General features: G+C 44.9%; 1 protein-coding gene across 7 annotated transcripts in view; it reads right to left on the reverse strand.

The window, feature by feature from the left end:
- The window catches only part of LOC118227762 (sodium/potassium/calcium exchanger 2-like), a 59,845-nt gene extending 42,332 nt beyond the window's left edge, over nucleotides 1–17,513 (reverse strand). For 3 of the 7 annotated variants that reach the window (XM_035418616.1, XM_035418614.1, XM_035418612.1), the window contains exons 1-3: nucleotides 17,048–17,513; nucleotides 12,801–13,758; nucleotides 8,998–9,051 (exon numbers count right to left, since the gene is read on the reverse strand). In XM_035418616.1, coding sequence (XP_035274507.1) covers nucleotides 8,998–9,051; nucleotides 12,801–13,733 — 987 coding nt within the window. In that variant the 5' untranslated portion in view covers nucleotides 13,734–13,758; nucleotides 17,048–17,513. The remainder of the gene's footprint in view (nucleotides 1–8,997; nucleotides 9,052–12,800; nucleotides 13,759–17,047) is intronic. The other 4 variants (XM_035418617.1, XM_035418619.1, XM_035418613.1 and 1 more) reach the window with 3 other exon arrangements.
- Nucleotides 17,514–20,802: the final 3,289 nt, after the last annotated feature.

A 20,802-nucleotide genomic window follows, 5' to 3' on the forward strand; every position in this document is an offset into this window, starting at 1 on the left:
CAACTTCACACACACGCATACACACGCACACACACGCATACACACACACACACACAGGCACGCAAGCATATGCCCACCTTGCTTGTGACCCATAGGTTCAGATAAATTCACACCTTGCACTGACGTAGATCAGTCTGCTGGACAAACCTGCATTTCATCCCAGCTGTTAAAAATACATTAGATAAATATGTTTGCAAAATTCAAACCAAAAAGCATTTCAGTCAGGCTAGTAGTAGCTGTCCGTGGTCCTGAAATAAAAAAGCAGTAACTATGACTGAGTGTATGTGCGTGTGTGTGAGAGAGAGAGTGAGTGTCTGCGTGTGTGCGTGTGTCTGTGTGTGTATGTGTCCGTGCGTGCGTGTGTATGTACGCATTTGTGTGTTTTCTCTAAATAAACTTATTTTGTCATCCACGTCCTGTTCAGCTGTGCTTCTCCGTTGCAGTATAATCCCGCGTTTGCTCGCGGTGATGATTTTACTCCTCCCCTAACGAGCGCGCTCAGGAGCCCCTCGTTAAAGAGAGCAGCACGGTTCCCCGGCTCCAGCGGCAGCCCGATCCTGCGCCAAGGCTTCTGCAGACACCGCCATTACCTCAGAGGGGCCGGCGATAATTAGGCTGTGGCCCCAGACCAGACGGCCCAATTTGGAGGTCAGGAATTTAAAACAGCCAAAAAGGACTGAGAGAAGAATAGCTGGATACAAAAAAAGCGAGAGCAGCAGGCCTCTGTCCCGGAATAACAATGCGCAAGTCTGCTTGAGGGAGACTCAACGCGTGTCCCGGAACACTCTCCCAAAAACAGCAGCTTCAAAGCGAGACCCGTGTACAACCGCTGATGCGGAATGAGGGAGACTCAACGCCTGATCCGGAACACTGTCCCAAAACACCAGCTTCAAAGAAAACACTTTTACAAGCGCTGATGCGCCTTGTGCTTTTTCTTCAGCATTTCCAATGCAGTGCGATTGAAAGCACGAACGCCGCCAGGTCACTCTTTGAACGCCAGGGCACTGGAGCGTGGCATGGCCAACATTCCAGAACATTCCGGAACCTTCCGGACCATTCCCTTTTTTAAGAGCAGATGCACAGAAAAGTGTCCAGTCCACTCAGTAAATTTAACTCCATATGTGGTACATTTGTTCCCTACTGGTCTCTCTCTCTCTCTCTCACAGAGAGAAATTAATACTGGACATTCTACTTTGTAGTTCAGCACATAATTTATCATTTCTCCAGTGTAATGTTTCTTCAGTAAAAATTATTTTGAGCTGAGCTGTGTCCTGCTTTGACCTGAGCAAAGCACAGTTTAATGAACAAGTAAGTAAAGCTTCCGCAGATCTATTGGGAGCCTGATTTTTTTTTCTCTCTCACGGAGGCTGTGATTTTATTACAGCTGATATGCACTGAGCGATGCTGAGTTTTAAACCCGCCCGAGTGTAAACATCGAAGGAGTGGCATACAGCTGAACGGACAGCGGCTGCCCGAGGTCTTCCTGTCTGCTGAGAAACGATGAGCGTGATGGATAACGTGCGCGAGGCCGCTCCCGGCTGTCCACCTCTCGCTGTTTCGTCTCAGCGGACGAACTCGGACCGCACAGGTGAAAGGCGACAGGTGCGAATCGCGTACGCGTTTATCACTGTCCGTTTTCCATCTGTTTAAAAAAACGCAGCGAACGCGTCTGCTCTTGAAAACAATTTGAGGGCTTCCCAAATTTTATATTGAGGATTGACAGGAAATCAAGATCAGGAAGTCAACAAACAGGGATGGTAAAATAACACAAGCTTGATGCCATTGCTATAGTCTGCAAATTTGTTTACCCATGTTGTAAATGGCATGGGCCTCCTGAACCCTTTCTAACTGGATAGCGAACAGCGAACGGATGATGACATATACTGCGGTGCGTCAAAGCTTCCAACCGCTTTCAACTTTTGAAAATAAGTGTGCAAAATATGTTCAAACCCACAGAGAATAACAGCGACTCCTCCATTATGTAGACAAGGCATTAGCTCAGACTATTTCTGACAGACACAGAATCTCTGGAGGGGAGGTGGGAGGCTCGGGGGGAGGCGGGCGGCAGGGGGGGGGGGTTCTGTGGACTCGCAGGTGACTGAAACTCACGACCCCCCGGGGAGGAAGACGGTAATGAATTCTGTCTGCTCTCCTGCTTCGCTTTGATCAGCAACGCTAAAATTATTTGATTATAAATCCTTTTCCTGGCAGAGGAAACCGTGTCTGGAAACAAAATGTAGACCTACCCATGTGATGCACTGAAACGGCAGTAGTTGTAAACAGAGCATGATTCACTTCTCATATAAACACTGCGTTTGGGGGGGAAAAAACCATCCAACCTTTCCTTCCATTAACTGAGTAGGCAGGTAGGGCTTGAAGGACACAGCACTGAATGTTCAGTCGCATGCCCTTATGTGGACTTTATATACTTTGTAATATTAATTTTGACTTTACAGTTTATCTTTAATATGTTTTTTATTACCGTTGACTCCTGCCCACCAATTGGGAATGTATGACTACACATTCAATAACAGCCCCCAGACACAACCTCTCTCTCACACACACACTCTCTCACACACACACACACACGCATACACACATAAACTCACTCTCTCTCACACACATACTCACACTTACTCTCTCTCTCTCTCTCTCACACACACACACACACAAACTCACTCTCTCTCTCACACACACGCACTCTTTCACACCCACCCACACACATACTCTCTCTCTCACACACACACACACACACACACGCACATACTCACACACACACACAAACCCAACGTTTACGGAGAATGGCATTAAAATGAGAGTACACTACGAGCAGCACACCAGACAGACGAACTGCAGACATTACAGAGCCTCGCCATGCTAGCTCAGAGCAGCGCACAGTCCTGAATGCACACGGGGGCCATTTTAATTCATCAGTGTCGTGAGGAATAACAGCGCAATTTATGATGCTAATGCCCTGAGCTGAGTAATGAGCCTCCTCAGAACCAGGGCACACGCAGAGCTGAGGGGCGGCCGCTGTCAGCCTGAGGGATGCGCCCGGCGGCCGAAGGGCAGAGGAAGACTCTCAGAAACAGGCCGAAGGGCAGAGGAAGACTCTCAACAAACAGGCCGAAGGGCAGAGGAAGGCTCTCAACAAACAGGGTGAAGGGCAGAGGAAGACTCTCAAAAAGAGGTTGAAGGACCGGGAAGCTTCTGAGGTCTGGAGAGGCCCTCTTAGAAAAGGCCCCAAAACACAGAGAAACAAGCCTGAAGCACACCCCCCCAAAAAAAACACAAGCTACACCCCCCCTCTCCCCCACACCCTCGAAGCCTCGCGCACTGCCCGTCCGCAGCGGCAGACCCTTCACAGTTCTCTGCGCATCTCGTACTCAGCCAGTGTGTGGAACTTGTCCCATGTTGGGGTTCTTATTTGCTGTGATAGATCCTCTATTACGATTCAGTTACCATCCATTCTACCGCTACTTCGCACCAGGCCGGCCAGTGGAGGACGGGCTCCCCCTCTGTAGCCGGGTTCCTCCTGAGATTTCTTCCCATCGGGGAGTTTTATCTCACTTGTGTGCTTTGTGGGGGGGGGGTCAGGCCTGGATTTCTTCTGAATTTTCTACATTTGTTTTGTCTCTCTCTTCCACACAGTCTGCCTCCAGGGAAAACCACACGGTCGCTAAAACCCAGGCTGCATGCGGTCAACCGCACTAGACCCATTACGGATGATCGCTTCGACCGCGGTCGCATCGCTGGAGCCATGGAGGTTGGAGCCGGCTTCCCATTACAGTGCATTCATTCCGCATTTACCTCCCTTATCCCCCCAAACAGTGAGGTAAACAACAAGCCCCCCAGGGGAAATAAAAATACCCCAAAATACCGCAGCCCTGCTGCTGATACAACCAGCTTAGCACTGAATGCACCACAGATGCTATGAATGACGTTAAGGCTTTAAAGCATGAGATCACAAATATGTGATTAGAAGGTTCTTAACTGAACATTCTAACATTCTAGAATGTTCTGAACAGAACCATCTAACATTCTAGAATGTCCTTAACTGACCATTCTAACATTCTAGAATGTTCTAAACTGAACAGTCTAACATTCTAGAATGTTCTTAACTGAACATTATGTTTCTCATGTAAGAATCACTACTGGAAAACAGTTCTAGAGTTCTAGAACACTGATTTAGAACTTTTAAAAAACGTTTTTTTAAAACTGCTTTTCAAAGTGATAAGTAGTGTGGTTTAACTTGTGCATCAGATTTCTTACTGGCCCAAACTACCTGTGTGGCCAGCTTATGTATGTCCAGTTTTGCTGATGTGCTGCAACTTGTTGTTTCTGAGAATTAGTTTTCACAAGAAAACAACACGTTTTCAAAAAGATAGTTATTCTTGCCTCTTATTTTCAGCTTTGTGATCCACCTGGGTAAACACATTTCAGTACAAATAAATCCATGAATAATCAAGATGTGTTTTCTCCCCAGAGCAGATAATTTATCAGCACCAAATACGAGCAACGATTCCAGTCCTTCTGCCCTATTATCATACAAGCAAGCTGTGTAAAACCACACCTGTAAAGAGCCATGACCACCAGGTAAAGAAATGAAAGAAAGGCAATCTCTCCCTCAATTAGTTTTTTTTTGTTGTTTTTTTTTGCAGCAGCAGCAGCAGCAGTGCAAGGGCAAGCGACAGGCCCGTTCGGCTCTTGTAATCTTCTGAGCTAGCGATCTCTAAGCAGATTAATGGGAAGAGATAACCGCATTTAGGACTGTGATTTCCCATTCCGGGAGTGACTTCTGATTCCGCCCCCCCATAGAACCGCATTTAGGACTGTGATTTCCCATTCCGGGAGTGACTTCTGATTCCGCCCCCCCATAGGTCACCACCTGACATCTGATTGGCTGCTCATTAATTGCTCACTATTTCGTTTGCTATTGATTGGGCTGGAGTGAACCTGCACAGGTCCACAAAATAATGAGGCGTGTTGTTTGGGCTGAAGCTAACATAACACATCCGTGGGTCCAGAAATTAACACATGAATCCACTTAGTTCTTTATCTCCGCTACGGTATGGGGCAGTTCAACTGAAAATATGTGATCGACACGAACATACACTCCATGGGAGAAAAAAGCTTGCGGATTAAAAAACACCTCCTTGGGCACACAGTTCGTGCTGAATGAAGGTACTCAAACAGGATGCTCTGCTAATCAGCTGACACTGTTGACAGGATCTCAGTAGGCAACACCATCTCTCACCATCTCTCACTGTCTCTCACCGTCTCTCACCGTCTCTCACCGTCTCTCACCGTCTCTCACCGTCTCTCACCGTCTCTCACCGTCTCTCACCATCTCTCACTGTCTCTCACCGTCTCTCACCATCTCTCACCATCTCTCACCGTCTCTCACCGTCTCTCACCGTCTCTCACCGTCTGTCACCGTCTCTCACCGTCTCTCACCGTCTCTCACCATCTCTCACCGTCTCTCACCGTCTCTCACCGTCTCTCACCGATTCTCACCGTCTCTCACCGTCTCTCACCATCTCTCACCGATTCTCACCGTCTCTCACCGTCTCTCACCATCTCTCACCGTCTCTCACCATCTCTCACCATCTCTCACTGTCTCTCACTGTCTCTCACCATCTCTCACCATCTCTCACCGTCTCTCACTGTCTGCACAGTTATTTTTAAAGATTAACAGCTTTTATTTGTCTTGCAGGCAATAATAGCGATACAATGTAAGGGTACTTTTACCCCCGACACGCATGCACGCACACACACACACACACACACGCATGTACACACACGCACGCACGTACACACATGCACACACACACGCGCGCGCGCACACACATGCAAATGCACACACACACGCATACACACACACGCACGTACACACGCATGCACGCACACACACACACACACACACACATGCGCGCACACACATGCAAATGCACACACACACGCATACACACACACACACATACAGACACACAGACACAAACACACAGGCACAACACACATACAGACATAAACACACACACACAAACGGATACACAACACCCCCACAAACAGCCATACAAACACACAGACACACAAGTCTGAGAAGGAGGGCGTCTATCTCTCTCTCTCTCTCCCTCCCTCTCACCACTCGCTCTCTCCCTATCTCTTCCCCCCTCTCTCTCTTCCTCTCTCTCTCTTCGCCCCTCTCTCTCTCTTCCCCTCTCTCTCTCCCTCCCTCTCACCCCTCTCTCCCTCCCTCTCCCTCTCTCCCTCCCTCTCTCTCTCTCTCTCTCTCTATCTCCCCCATCAGATAAGTGTCAGCGGTGGGAGTTCATGCGAGAGGAGTGTCACACGTAAGACTTCATATTACATCATTGACACTGGAGCTCATGAGTAGTTAATAGGGTATTAAACGGGATTACAGCCTTAGAATAATCAAGCGCTCTCACTCTGCCGGAGGTCAAATGACAACTGCGCTGATATGCAATGCTGCCAGCACACCTCCTCTTCCATAAATACAACGTGTCACACAGAGAACGCTGCACCTGCTAAATAGCCTTTGTTAACAGCTTAGCCACTGCGTGAGGTCATTGGATCTTATATTGGTCTTAAATCTGAAATCGGTGACATACAGTATGTCTTGGTATGGTTCCAATAATGAGATCTGGGGCTTTTTCAGTGATTCACCTGAGCCCTGTTATGTCACAGGAAATGCTAGAAGTATCTCCAGACAGACGGCTTCAAAGCGAAGTAATATCTCCCTTCCGACACTTGTCTGATAAAAGCTTGACAGTGCATAGCGGAACCATAGATCGTGTTGGCGCACTAGATAATCTATGCATCTATGGTACTTTCGGTCCTCCGTGATTCAAATTGCATGGGGTTCCAGTTGGTAGTAGGTAGCTTCTGTTTCTACGGTATGGCGCATCCACTGCCACACAGGGGGTTGTACTTGCTCTCGCCTCTTTATGCTTTATAAGAAGATAAAACCACCAGATTTGAACGTTTCAGCGCAGAGAGACAGAACATTCGCTGTACTCAGTAACTGCTGAGTAATTTGTGGTGCAACCCACAGCTGCCACCAACTTGGGGACAGGATTATTTTTTTTTACAAGTACACTACAAAAGAAAAGCCTGGTCCCATTAGATATTTTGTCACGAGTACTTTTTAACATGTCTAGATTTAATCAAAGCTTTCACTGCCCCTATAATCACAAAACAAAAACAAACCCTCAGCTATAGATAATAACAGGCATTGGCGTTTTCTCAGTGAAAGCAAAACAACATTTCCACAAACAATAATAGCGTTAGTGTGTGTAAACTCTGTACGCATTAAAACATTGGGTATGTTGGTTAATTTATACCAGGCCCAAGGTTCAATTACTAAAACGTGCTGTATACATGAAATGCCTCTTGTGTGTTTCCCCTAGACTGCCATTCACCTGTAACAGTATAATTATCTTTCAGCTCTATTATGATCCACTGGACTAAGGTCTTCATTCAGCCAAACTGCAGTCACTCTTTTCCTTATTTTTGTGTAATTTATCTACACAAATGTTTCAGTTTCTTACTTGTGGGGAATTTTAATGACGAATCCCATTGTTGTGTAACAATGCAGAAGTGAGCCTAGCTTAAATTTGGCGAGACAGAACAGAGGAGAGGAATTAGCCTTTTTCTATGAGATGTGGAGGACATCTTAGGTTGTTCTAGGCCCTGGAATATTGGCAGTAAAAAGGCCTGTGGAGCACACCTGTAGACAGCACGCTTTATTGTGTGATCTGCCACACAGACGTTGTCTAAACCCACCTGAATGGTGGCCAACAATGGAATTCTGCGTTATACGTAAATGGCTGTCGCAGTTTTATTTTCTTTTTTTTTTTTTTTGAAATTCAGCAGAAGTTGCTGTCAAAGCAAGAAACAAAAAACAACAACAACAACAACAACAAAAAGCAGAATTCTGAAATGGCAGGCAGACCAAAAAAAAAGAGAAGAACATAAATTCAAGGCTTTGAAAGCAAGACGGCGAAGTGAATCGATTGTCAGTTCTCCCGCAGAGCATGCTGTCACACAGCGCTATCAAGCGAAAGCCTTGGGAGAATCTCTAACTGTGAATCGACCAAAAAAAAAACCCCTCACCCTGTGTTTATCGACTGTGTTTTTAAACGTTCCAGCTATCATTCTTTTTTTCACACCCACAAACAGATGAACAACGTAAAAAATGTTGAAAAAGCAAAAAAAAGAAATGTACACCCCAAGGGTTATTCGTGACCGGCATCCTGACCAGTGAATCTGGCTGGCATTTCTCAAGTCAGTTTATTTGCATATTAGAAAATATCTGCAGATATCTGTGACGACCTTGTAATGCTTCAAAACAACAAAATGCTAAAAGTTTTTTTTTAAACTGCTTAACTGTTTAAAAGCTGTAAACCATTACAGATATGAGCTGCAAAAGACATAATAAGCCCACTTTTTCATATTGAAACTATAAGTAATTGGCCTGCCCAACTTCATTTTATGGGTTATGCTAGCTGATACACTATAGGAAAACTGATGGAACGTTTCAGAATCATATTTCACATATCTATCAAACATTTTTGTTTTGTGTTTGTCGATAGCCGACAATGATATACTTCACCATATCCACTTTAGCATCCATGCTTCAGTTTATACCTGGATTCCATTTTTGGAAATTTATTAGGTTTCAATATTCGCTTGTTATAAATAATGCTACAACCGGTTGTCCGTTCAGTCTTTAAAGCACTGCCTGCTGGGATATCTCCAAACTCACATTCAATTTACTCTCGTTTGATCTCCTCTTAATTGACTAGATCATGAGGGCGGCCATTTTCCCCTGTAGGCCGCATTAAAAGGTACCCACTCGCTGTAAACAATAAACAAGGTAAAGCCAGTGCAGTACACGCCCCTGAGGTTTGTCCATAAAAGAAAGTGACAGAAAGCTATGGTCTGATGAGCACATTGAACACCAAGCTAGTTCACCTGCTCTCCGGGGGGGGTGTAGCTTGCATTGGTTAGCAATGCAGAAGACTCCAACTGTACAGGAGAAAGAACACAATTGGTTGGACAATTTTTGAGAAGAAAAAAAAAAGAAAGACACCAATTCTGTTCACAAACGAGTGTCCGGAGAACTCGAAATGTTCTCGAAATGTTACTGGAATGTTTTGTCAGTGTTAGCAACATTATGAGATTGTTTTGGGTTTGCTGGGTACATCAAATGCAGATTCAGAAACAGCAATTGTGTCTGGTGTATAGTAATTATTTAACTAAAATGCAATTAGCTACTATGTTTTTCTTTGAAAAATATAAACATTTTGAAAAAGAAGTTTTTCTGGAAATTTGTGCTTCCCTGATTTTACATGAGAGAGGCCCATACAGTATGTCCATAAATATGGCATCGCCTCGTCTACATCTACCCAAAATCCTGGGATTCCCTTGCTCATAGCAGAACATGGATCTGTTCAATTTATCTTAACTTGAACCGACACAAGTATTTCCCTCTTTTTAAAAAAAAAAAAAAATGTAAAAACCCACTAAAGAACACGAGAGCTTCCGAGACTCAGAAATAAACGGCTCATTCTGGAGCTCAGGCGTGTTTTTATCGGACGTGTCTTTTCTCTCATTCACCTCTTTTAAAACGAAAAACCAGATTTCACATTCTTTAAATAAACACTACCGCATCACAGGGCTATTTCAGCTTGTGTTTTAAAGACAGTCAACTTTGATAGACAAGGATTTTGCGCATGACGATTAGGGGGGTAATACAAAGCATATTTATTTGTTTCTTTTAAATTATATTTTAAGAGTATTTAGTGGTTTATTATTTTATATAGTATAAACCCAGTGAGCAGAAAGGCAGAACCTGGACGTCAAGTAGGGGCCGAAATCTAGGCTGACAGACATTTTGACATAAATGGACAGGGTTAACCCCAGTATAGCTCAGGTTATGACAACCATAGCCTGGCTATGTCCCAGTCGGCAAGAAAATTTTCACTTTTCAACTAAATGAAGCCGGGTTTTCACCATGAACACCTTTATGACATTTCCCTGAGTTTGCTGCGACTTCCCCACAAATATGTTCACAGTAAATACAGCAAGTATTTCAAGCCTTTGAGACATATTTAAACCAAAAGCATACTTCTGAGAAAAAGGAGGGCAATTTGTGAGAATGAAGTTTAAGCCCACATTTAAAATGTGATTATAAAATGTTTGACTATGGGAGGTTTTATATTTAATTGCAATTGCTGCCAATAGAAATTTCATAACATTCATAATAAATCCCAGGCATTTATTGGCATCAACACATTAGTGGGCACCCAGGGAATTATGGGAGGTTAGACTTCACAATGCATAATAAATTAATAATATTTAAGAAACTATAAAACCTGTACTGTATAAGCCTACTAACTGTTGTCTGGCAACTAAGTTTGTTCATGTCAAATGTTCCACGTTGTAATACCCCGATATGAAATCTATACACATCTATGTTTTGTTAATTCTCCTATGTAAATTTTGACAATGTGTTGACCGACTTTCAAAATATTGTAAAAACCATTCGCAGCCAATAAGGGATTAAAGCTCATTGGAAAATAAATAAATATGGTGGATATTGGGACAATTAGCTGCAAATATTCTGCATCGTATCTTTTACACAGACATCATTGCAGCAATTTTCTTTAAACAAATGTAAAATAAAATAAAAACGTTAAAGCAAAACAAAAAAAAGAAAAGAAAAAGAAATTAAATTAATTTAATATTGTGTGAATTGGACAGCGCGGTAATGGAACATTACCCAAGGGTTTCAACACAGGTACATACAGTAAACCGAGCAATACACGTCACATCGACTTGTGATTTCCACGCGGCCTTGTGCAGCTGTGGCTTTAAGACCACTTCAGATCAAAAAGTGATCCGCGAGCAAGACGCTTTCGGAACGCTTTGTTCGCGCGTAATTTTATTCCGCGGACATTTACGCGGCTTCACAGCAGCTGTTACTGCCGGCTGCGGCCTCAGAGAGATTGGGCTGGTCAATTACGGAATTTAATTACGAGAGTCCGGAGTTTAATTATGAGAGGGATCTAACGAACAAACCCTCAACTCATTTGTTGTTGAAACAGCCATTTGATGTGTAAACCGTCGTTTTGATGAGGGTTGTGTCGGCTTTACTCTGTAAAATGCTCGTGTTTAAAAAAATTTTAAAAAAAATTTTTTAAACTCACCAGGCTGCTCTCAACTATTCTCACAGTTTATATCTAACCTAGGTTTAATGTAGCAAGGATAGCAATTCAAGCCTTTCAACCAACATACCCTCAGCACCCAACACATAAGCCTTACAAGAATCAAAACTGCACATAAAAGAAAGACTCGCTAAAAAAATGAGTCATATTAAGATCTTACTAACAACAATAATTATATTGAGTACTATTAATAGCATCTATTTTACTTAACACCAAACTCACAAGCCAGTCAACAAAGAGACGGTTCACATCTTTTACTTATTGTACTAACCTTGCAAATTACTAACACTGTTACTGATAATTAAGAGGTTTCAGCCAGCCCTGAGGTCACAAAGATGTGCTTAAGATAAAAAAAAACGTGCTCAAGTCCTTCACTTAAGACTGCACTGCGGTGTGACTGAGTCCAGGTCTCGGGTGGTCCCGCGCTGAGAAACGGTGTCTCTGTTTCCGCCTCGCTGACCAACGCGTGTCTTCGTGATTCGGTCGACGAGTCGGAAACAGACGCCGTTTGTGAATCAGACACCATCGTGAAAGCATGGCAGCGGTTTGAGAGAGGTGCCGTGCGCACGCCGGACTGCCTCATCGTCGGCCGGGCGTCTCGTCCGCGGGGAGGCCGAGACCGAGACCAGCCGACCGTGAGACAGCGGCGAGACAGCGGCGAACCAGCGGGGAGCCCCCTGAGACATCCTCCCCAGACTCAGATATCAGGGAGGAACAAAAACCCAACTGCCCAAAAAACACCGGGACCTCTGCTCATCCGGACCGGCCACAAGACCACAGGTACTGAAACATAAGGGGCAATAGGAGGGGATAGTGATTTAAAATATTGTTTTCTTAAATTCCGCTTTTTATCCAGACCAGCGAATCAGCTACAAGCCAGTAGTTGGCTTTAATTTCCATTAACGTTTGCAGGGCCTTCAGCCTAACATCACCGTTCACAGGAAACGTCGCTAAATGGCTAATCACAGTCTGCGCATTCAATCAGTCCAGTTACTTTAATAATTAAGGAATGATTTTGTTACTAGAAATGAAGATGCACTACCAAAGTACCTGGACCAAACAAAACTGAATCAGAAAACTCCTTAATGTATTTGGTTTCCTCTCGTCTACTGAGGGCGGTGTGTGCTGCTAAGAGGTCGTGTCTGGCCGTCTAAAATAGGCTCTGAATCTGTTATCCCTTCCCCCAGTGCCAGCTATCAGGATTGGCCATGGCAGGGGCCTTCCATTGTGTGCTAAGCAGAATCCTGAGGCTTAACGCACAGCCAGGCTGCGCCTTACCTCAGCCAGAATTAAGGACAACTGTGCTGCCAATTCAAGGGTTCCGGGCCACGCGAGATGTTTCGGCCAATCAGGACAAGGCAACCCAATAATAATAATAATTTTTGGTTATCTGCCTGATACACAAAATCTTCAGTTGACCTTCTTTGACAGTCATGCTCATTTAGGGCACGGTGGCAAGTGTGTCAGAGCAACGATGCCAGACGTTGAAGAGGGTTAAACACAAAAAAAAACAAAAGAGAGCGAATAAAAAAGACCAGGAGGGCTCACCTTGGGCGTGGCCTCCACCTCGTCCACCTGGTTGCGGTTCAGGAGGGTCTTAATGAAGCTCTCCATGCTGGTGTTGAACTTCATGAAGGTGACGTAGCTGGAGTAGCACAGCAGCAGGCCCATGCTCTCCCAGCACGTGATCTTGTTGTCCAGGAAGAAGACGATGAGGAGGATCAGGCCCACGATGTAGAAGGACACGTCCCGGAAGAGCGGCCACCAGGTGAGGTTGAGGATCTCGCGGGAGAAGATGGCGCACATGCCGATGACGAAGAGGATGTTGAAGACGGCGGAGCCCACGATGGTGCCGATGCCCACGTTGCTGTGGGAGATGAAGACGCCGATGACGGAGGTGAAGAGCTCCGGGGCGGAGCCGCCGGCCGCCATGAAGGTGGCGCCCGCCACGTCGTCCATCAGCTCCAGCTTCTCGGTGATGACGGTGAGCGCGGGGACGAAGAACTCGTCGCACACGATGGCCAGGGCGATGAACATGTAGAGCATGCCGAACATGTGGAGGGCCACGGCGCCCCTCCGCCGCTCCTCCAGGCTGAACAGGTCGCCCGGGTAGTCCCCCTGCATCTCGAAGCTGCCGTTGCTGCCGCCGCCGCCGCTGCCGCTCGACCACCTCAGCGCCGTCGGCGGGCCGCCGGTGGAGCCGCCGCTCGACTCGTCCCGATCGGCCGAGAGGAGTGACCGGCCGTGGGCGGGTCCCGGCTCACGCCCGTCCCGGGGCGGGGGGTCCCCCCCGGCGACCCACGTCAGGGCGCCGAGGGAGACGACGGCGCTGGCGGCGAGGAGGACGAGGAGGAAGCACAGCACCCGCGCCGGCCTCAGCTTCCTGCGGACGGGCCGCTTCCGAGGCCGCCCGCCGCCGCGCCCCTCTTCCGGCACGGAGCCGACGGCCGCCGCGTCCGCCGCGCGGAGCTTCAGACCCATGAGTGTGCGCCGGGCCGGCAGTCCTCTTCAACCGCCGGGGGGGGGGGGGGGGGGGGGGGGGGGGGGGGAGAGAGAGAGAGGGACAGACAGAAAGAGGGACAGACAGAGAGAGACAGACAGACAGAGAGAGAGAGAGAGAGAGAGAGAGAGAGGGAGAGGTAGAGGGAGAGGGAGAGAGAAAGACAGACAGAAAGAGAGAGAGAGTGACAGGGAGATGGAGATGGAGAGGGAGAGAGATGGGGAGAGAGACAGGGACAGATAGAAAGAGAGAGACCGAGAGATACAGACAGAGAGAAAGAGGCAGAAGTGGAGAGAGAGAGAGAGAGAAAGAGAAAGAGAGAGAGAGAGAGAGAAGGACTCTGAATTTACCACAGGCGAGGAGGCATGGTGCTGCTGCTGTCCATTTTAAAATGTCAGAGGATCCTGGGTGTGTTCAGGGGCCAGGTGCAGGAAATGGCTTCCTCATACTACCCCCTGCTGAGGAGAAGGGGAAGCAGGCCACATTGCATAACCGCAAAAAGAGCCCTGACCAAGGCACTGTTCAGTCCACAGTCACCCGCAATGAATATCCACGTCTTTAGAATTACAAACTCATTTAACATTCATAACATCTGGTCCTTTCCTGCACTTAATTTGGCAAGGCCATTCACCTGTTCTGGGCCCTTGCAGACTGCTCTCTTCAAAGCAGTCCTGGTGTCAGACTGAGCCATATTGTGGTGATGGAGCACATTACCAGCCAAAATGGTGAAAATGTTCCACGTGTAATAACATGGTGGCCCACTCAGTTGAAACATGAGACTCAACTCTTTGCCAGAAGAGAGTCTTCAGTACACGGTAAAATAAATGTCCAGTGTTAATTCAACTCTAACAGTGTTATTTCAACTCTTAAAAGATAACATCTGGTCCCACTCTGTAATGTGGGACCAAATATAATCTGTTAAGGGTTGAATTAACACTGTTAAGAGTTGAATTAACACTGGACATTTTACAGTGTAGTTTTCAGAGGTAGCCCACTGCATAAGCCCAGATGCATAAATATAGTGCGCATTCATTAGGGAACAATGCTAACAGCTGCTCGTTAGAGCTCAGACGCTGATTTCTGAGTGTAAGATGAAAATGCACACTAACAAGTGGCCTGTATGTTAGTAGGTTTATGGCCAGGATCTTTTGGGGAAATATTTTTATTATCACCCTTAAGGATTCTTGAACTATTAAATATGACTTTGGCAATAAATATCTAGTAAGGCTTTTCTCTTTACCCGACAGTATTTCATCACGTTACCATACCGTGTCTGGGCTTACCAAATACTCTAATGAGGGCTATTGGTTTCCAAACAGCCTGAGTTTTATCAAAACGGCGTTAAGAAAATTCACCGTGTAAGAAAACTGCCGTGAAAAGGTGACAAATGTGACATAGCGTGCGATATCTGGTGGTTTAGATTAAGAGACACCCAATTCTGCTATAAAAAAAATAAATAAATAAAAAAAAACCTGGTAGGCTATACCATTAGACGTCGTGTCAACACAAGGTCGGCATTGCTTCACATTGCTATTTGCCCAACGTGGCTACACTAGCACCAGGAGCGCACCTCCCAAAGGGTGATGACCTTTGCAAAGACTGAAGGCATTTAATGTTTTCAAGCCCTAAGGCGTTTTTCTTTTTGCCTTAGGACACGTACATGCGTCAGCATAAAACGAAAGTGCCACCTAACGCAAATCGGCCATCATATTTAGCTTTTATAGTCTATAACCGCCCTCTTGTTTCCACGACTGCAACGGAATATCCCCTGACCTAATTGTATGTTCACACTTACCCGCAAACGCGGCCACAGTATGCAAAATGAAATATTTAGTCTGCTTCTAGTATCCTTTCGTGGAATGGACCAAGTTACCGAAAAGAATGCTGTAATTTCTTAAAATCCCAAACTATATTATATACTGTGTGTGTGTGCGCGCGCGCGCGCGCGTGCTTCAATCATTAAAAAAAATAAACTCAGATTTAAAGATACGCATATAGTCTATGCAAATTGCAAATGCTTGCAGTCCTATTCAAACGGTATAGCCCACCGGTCACATCCGACGCTTTGTTTGACGTGCCTAATGTGAATTATAGGCGCAAAAATGATTTGCCACCCCAGTCTCAAATTGACAAAGTAACTTCGTCGAGCATAATTCGGCTTCCGTGTGCCTGTTCTCTTAAAAGAACACCTGCTAATGTTAGTCTCTATTTCACCTGAAAACAGCAACGTGTGACGGAAAAAAACAATGAATATAAGGAGAGGTTGTATGTATTGCGATACAAGGATACAAGAGAAAAAATATTGATGGCTACGAGGGCGTTCACATAAAACATATTGTATCGAAATGTAACGTGCGGAGAATTCATTATGGTTTACCAGACGCGTCGTGGAAAAACGCGATTACTAATGTGATCTATTACAAGCGTGCGCGATGTGTAGGCTACAGTCTTGGGTATTTACGAATAAAGCACAGAAAGTTACCCATGCACTGAACGCATAAACACCACTCGCATAAATACTTTAGATCTGACCAAGTTGGCTAAACTAAGATGTAAAAACAATAATAACCAATGTCCACAAACTCTTGACATTCAATACATCCATTTTCCATTCTGGGAGCAAAATGTAGCCTATGTAGTCTCTGGCCGCAATAATATTGTTATATTTTAAATTACTGTGTAAATCACTAATATAATGCTTTTTAAAAAAGCATTTATGCTTACCTGTTCTAACCTATAATGGCGTTTTCAGAAACATTCATTTTAAAACGCAACGAACAATCATTTTGTATCTTATGAATATATATATCGGCTATTGTCATTATTAGCCAACGATATTCGATATATGATTTGTTATCATCTTTGTCTATAGTTGTTGATTAGGCTACGATTCAACACCGCCATATGTTTATAATTATTATTTTTTTCTGTCTGCTGTGTCTAAAATAACATTTGTAAACTGATATAGCCTGCTCACCATTGGTTTTACCAAGTAAAATCAAGATTGGGGAGAGCGTCAAGAATACATAAACTTGACTTACATATGTGAATATTTACGTGCAGTGTAAACGTTGTCAATCATGGCGTTAAATGTGGCAGATTTGCCACAGAAACATGCTGTTAAATTGCATTATCGTATCGCGAAAGGGTGTGTTTTATAAGTAAAATATTCAGTCACCTGTATGGAAAATTGTTCGCTAAATGTACCGTCATGGAAAAAAACAAAAACAAAACAAACAAAAAAACATTAGAGCATTGACGAGCACTCATACGGAAAAAAGGCGCGATTGCCTACCTTGACGAAGGCAAAAGTGGCGTTGATATGGCAGTTGGTTAGAGTGGAAACCGTTGTTTTCTCTCGTGCCCTCTCGCTTTCATTGAACAAATGTGATGCTGCTGAACGGCGCCTGCCACGCTGGGAGGAGCTCGAAGTGACTGTGAGCAAACGACTTCCAATCTCCCTTCATCCCTACCTCTATCGCTGAGGGCAAAATCCAGCCAGTCACAAACCCAAGTAGGCTACCATCAATATCCGTATCAAATGTAGGTCTGTCTGTCCCGTACGCGAAGCGTGAGCGTTATATTCACACTACCGACCAAACCTACAAATTCAATCCCTCTGTTGTTCACGCCCTACACTGTTTCAGCGGAGACACAGAGAAAGCCAAATTCTGGGGGAACCGTTGATCTATAGAAGGGAGTTGCCGTGGTTACAGCAGGCTGCACAGTTAGGTGTGATCGACAGGTGCGGTGGCTCAAGAATAATCCGGTGGACATTGCAAGCTATCAAAATAATAATCTTGGAGACTGACACCTGATATGTGAGCATCATCAGCGAACAAGGCATAGGCTAATAAGTTTTCGACATAGCTTGAATATTCCGTACAGTGATCCTGCCGTGTTTGTTTCATTTCAATATTTATAATGTAAACGTTGGGTAAAGCTGTGTATGTGTGCGTTAATACATAAATTAAACATCAAGCGATGATGTGAAATATAATGTAAATTATGAATCAAGGCGTGCATCTCTCGCATAACATTTAATAAAATATATATCCAATTATATATGCAATTTTTACAAACCCACTTAACAAGGCCGTTTTGACTGGGCAGCTGACAGCCCTGGAGTAGGCTACTGTAGGCCTACGTGGATTTTAAACCTTTAGGTGTAAAAACACAACTGTGTGATGTTCTTAACTGAACGTTCTAATGCTGACGTAAAAATCACTACCGGCAACTGAAAGCAATTGAGTTCTAGAACACTGAATTTGGAAAAACATTATTTATATATATATATCTAGTCTTTGAAGGGTTGGATAATTAAGCCCAAACGTCCGTTATCATGTGTGACGTCACAATGCCACCTGGAGGAACTGGCAGAACAGTTTTTGCCAAGTGAGAGCGATGTTCCGGAGGGGCATGACAGGTTGACTTTGTGACTAATGCCGCTTTCCCATCCCCGCGGGAATCGGGAACACGGCGCGGTGGACAGGCCCGGGCTCGTCAGCATCTCCACTGGCTGCTCCCTCCCCATCCGAGGTCCCCTGAGCGGGAAATAACGAGGAAACAAGCAACGCCTCAACAAAGGCCTCCTTTCAAACTGACGCCAGCGTGGGTTGTCCTTTACCCTGAATAAGAAGCGATCAAGAGGGTTACATTTCCCATTGCTCGCAGGTCTGCGGGAAATCAATGCAGCTCGTTTTTGTTTTGGCTGGCGGTGCCATCTTTTGGAGTGGATTTCATCACGCAGGTACAAATGCGGGCCGCAAAGAAGGTACAAAGAAACTAATTAATTACAACAGAATCGCCCGTCGCAGTTCATTCTGTTACAAAAAAAAAAAATATATATATATATATAGCTTATATTCCTCGAACGATGCGGTCTCTTTGTGTTATCCAGTTTAATATAACAAATCAATCCAGGGCCAGAGGACATGTGGAGAGTCAGCAGCTCGGCCGTTGAGATTTGAAAGCGCAGACGTGTTCGTCTACCGTTAAAAAAATAATCTGAGTTCAGATGCTGCTGTTACACTGTCACAATATTGTGTTCGCTCTTTTTTCATTTTTCCCCACAAACTCATTTAGAAGCCGAAAGGGCAGGAGGAGGAACGTGACACCACAGTGAGTAAAAGATTGAGCAGATTGATTGATAAGAACAGAATGAGTTGGACTCTTCTGAAAGGCTGGAAGCTTTGATTCCTCTATGTAAGTCACATAGTCAGTGTAACACATTGGATTTGACTGTAAAATGAATGAGTCTATTTTTTTTTTCTCCTGCAATATGCAGAAATAAAGTGCTCACAGTGCCAAGTTTTTGTATTTCAAGACTCTGCTATGTGTTCATCAAAACACAAGAGTTCTGCACATCACTGAAATCAATGTAGCCTAATATGGTTCACCTCAAAATCAATCTTCACTCAAAAACACGTTGCTGGCAGCAACAGAATAGAACAGCATTGCAGTGTCCCCCCCACCCCCCCATCACACACCCCCCCCACACACACACACACACATAGTAGCATACAATGCAAGTTGTATATATGGTTCAATATTACATATAAATGCTATCTCATAATTCTCAACCATAGCTATTTCACAAAGCCTGCAGTTTGGTGTTAATTCTACTCTCCTTTGGACACGGGACTGGAAGACGAGATCAGAATTAGGTGAGATCAGGTCAGATTGGAGATTAGAGTCTGCAGTATGACATTGTCAGCACAAGGCAAAGATCGATATGTTTGATGTAAAGTTCAAATCTATGGGGAGTATCTGAGTCAGGTGGTTAACACGCACCCTCCGTGACTGACGCCTCTCTAATGGCGATGTCTGATGGCTTTCTGATTGGGTCACATCTAAAGTGAGTTGGAAGGTAAACTGCATTAACCCTTTGAAGTGTAGGTTTTTTGGAATGTTGTTTTTTTTTTCTGGATTTCTCAAATCAGTGTTCTAGAACTCCACTGCTTTCAATCACCAGCAGTGATTGTGACATCAGCATCGGAATGTTCAGTTAAGAACGCTCTGATCACATATTTTGTGATCTCACACCGTAATGGGTTAAGTGCCACGTTCAGGCTAAGAGACTCTGGATGTGCTTTGTCACATCAGCAGATTTCCACAATGGGGCCATCTCCTGCACAAAGGCCTCAGCCTGTCACGGGATACCCCCCCCCCCCCACCCCCCAAAAAAAGTGATCCTAACCCACACAAAACTGTAGAGTAACACATAAATCCCTGCTTTGTTGCTGTGCTGTATTGTTGAATGGATTTGCTAGGGCAAGGGGTGGGGCTTCATCAGAAGAGGGGGAGGGGCTTGAATTTAGACCAGTGAGATCAACAGACATTAGGTTCAGTAGAGCATAGAGTACCTGCTTTCTAAAGAACCAATGGACCCCAACATAGAGGAAGACCCCCCCCCCCCCCCCCCCCCCCAAAAAAAAAAAAATGGAATCACTAATGTCACTTCATAGGCCAGCTGGGGTCATCAGCATTAGAATGTTCAGTTAAGAACATTCTAATCACACACTTGTGATCTTACACCTTAAAGGGTTTAATGCAAAACTTTAGGCTTTATTTCCCTGATGACCAAGACATGCCTTCCACCTACAGAAGTGCCCTGATCTTCATATTCTGCTTCACATTTCATTTTCTCTAAAATGCCAGCCGTTTTCCGCAGTTAAATTTAATTCCACCATTTTTTTGCTGAAACAGATCAACCCCTGCAATTACCAAAGCTGTCTAGCGTGTTTATTCGTGCTGCAGTACAGTGTGTGTGGCCAGGTTTTCAGAAGCACGTCTATGGCTGAATATGTGGAGGTGGGTTCGCTTGGAAGGACCCCTAAATGTTACACATTAACCAGCATTATGAGCAAATGGAACAGGGGCTCCAGTAAATAGACATACAGTTGAACCGTAAGTAGACCGTAAGTGGACCCTAAATGGATGGAAACGAATGACAGATTGACTGTAAGTGCACCGTGTCGATTGGGCAATCAAGAGATTCTGCCTGCCTGACCTTCTAACGGGATGTAGGAGTTCTAATTTGCGTCAGGC

Source organism: Anguilla anguilla, chromosome 5 (genome assembly GCF_013347855.1).
Source record: "Anguilla anguilla isolate fAngAng1 chromosome 5, fAngAng1.pri, whole genome shotgun sequence".
Lineage (NCBI taxonomy): Eukaryota > Metazoa > Chordata > Actinopteri > Anguilliformes > Anguillidae > Anguilla > Anguilla anguilla.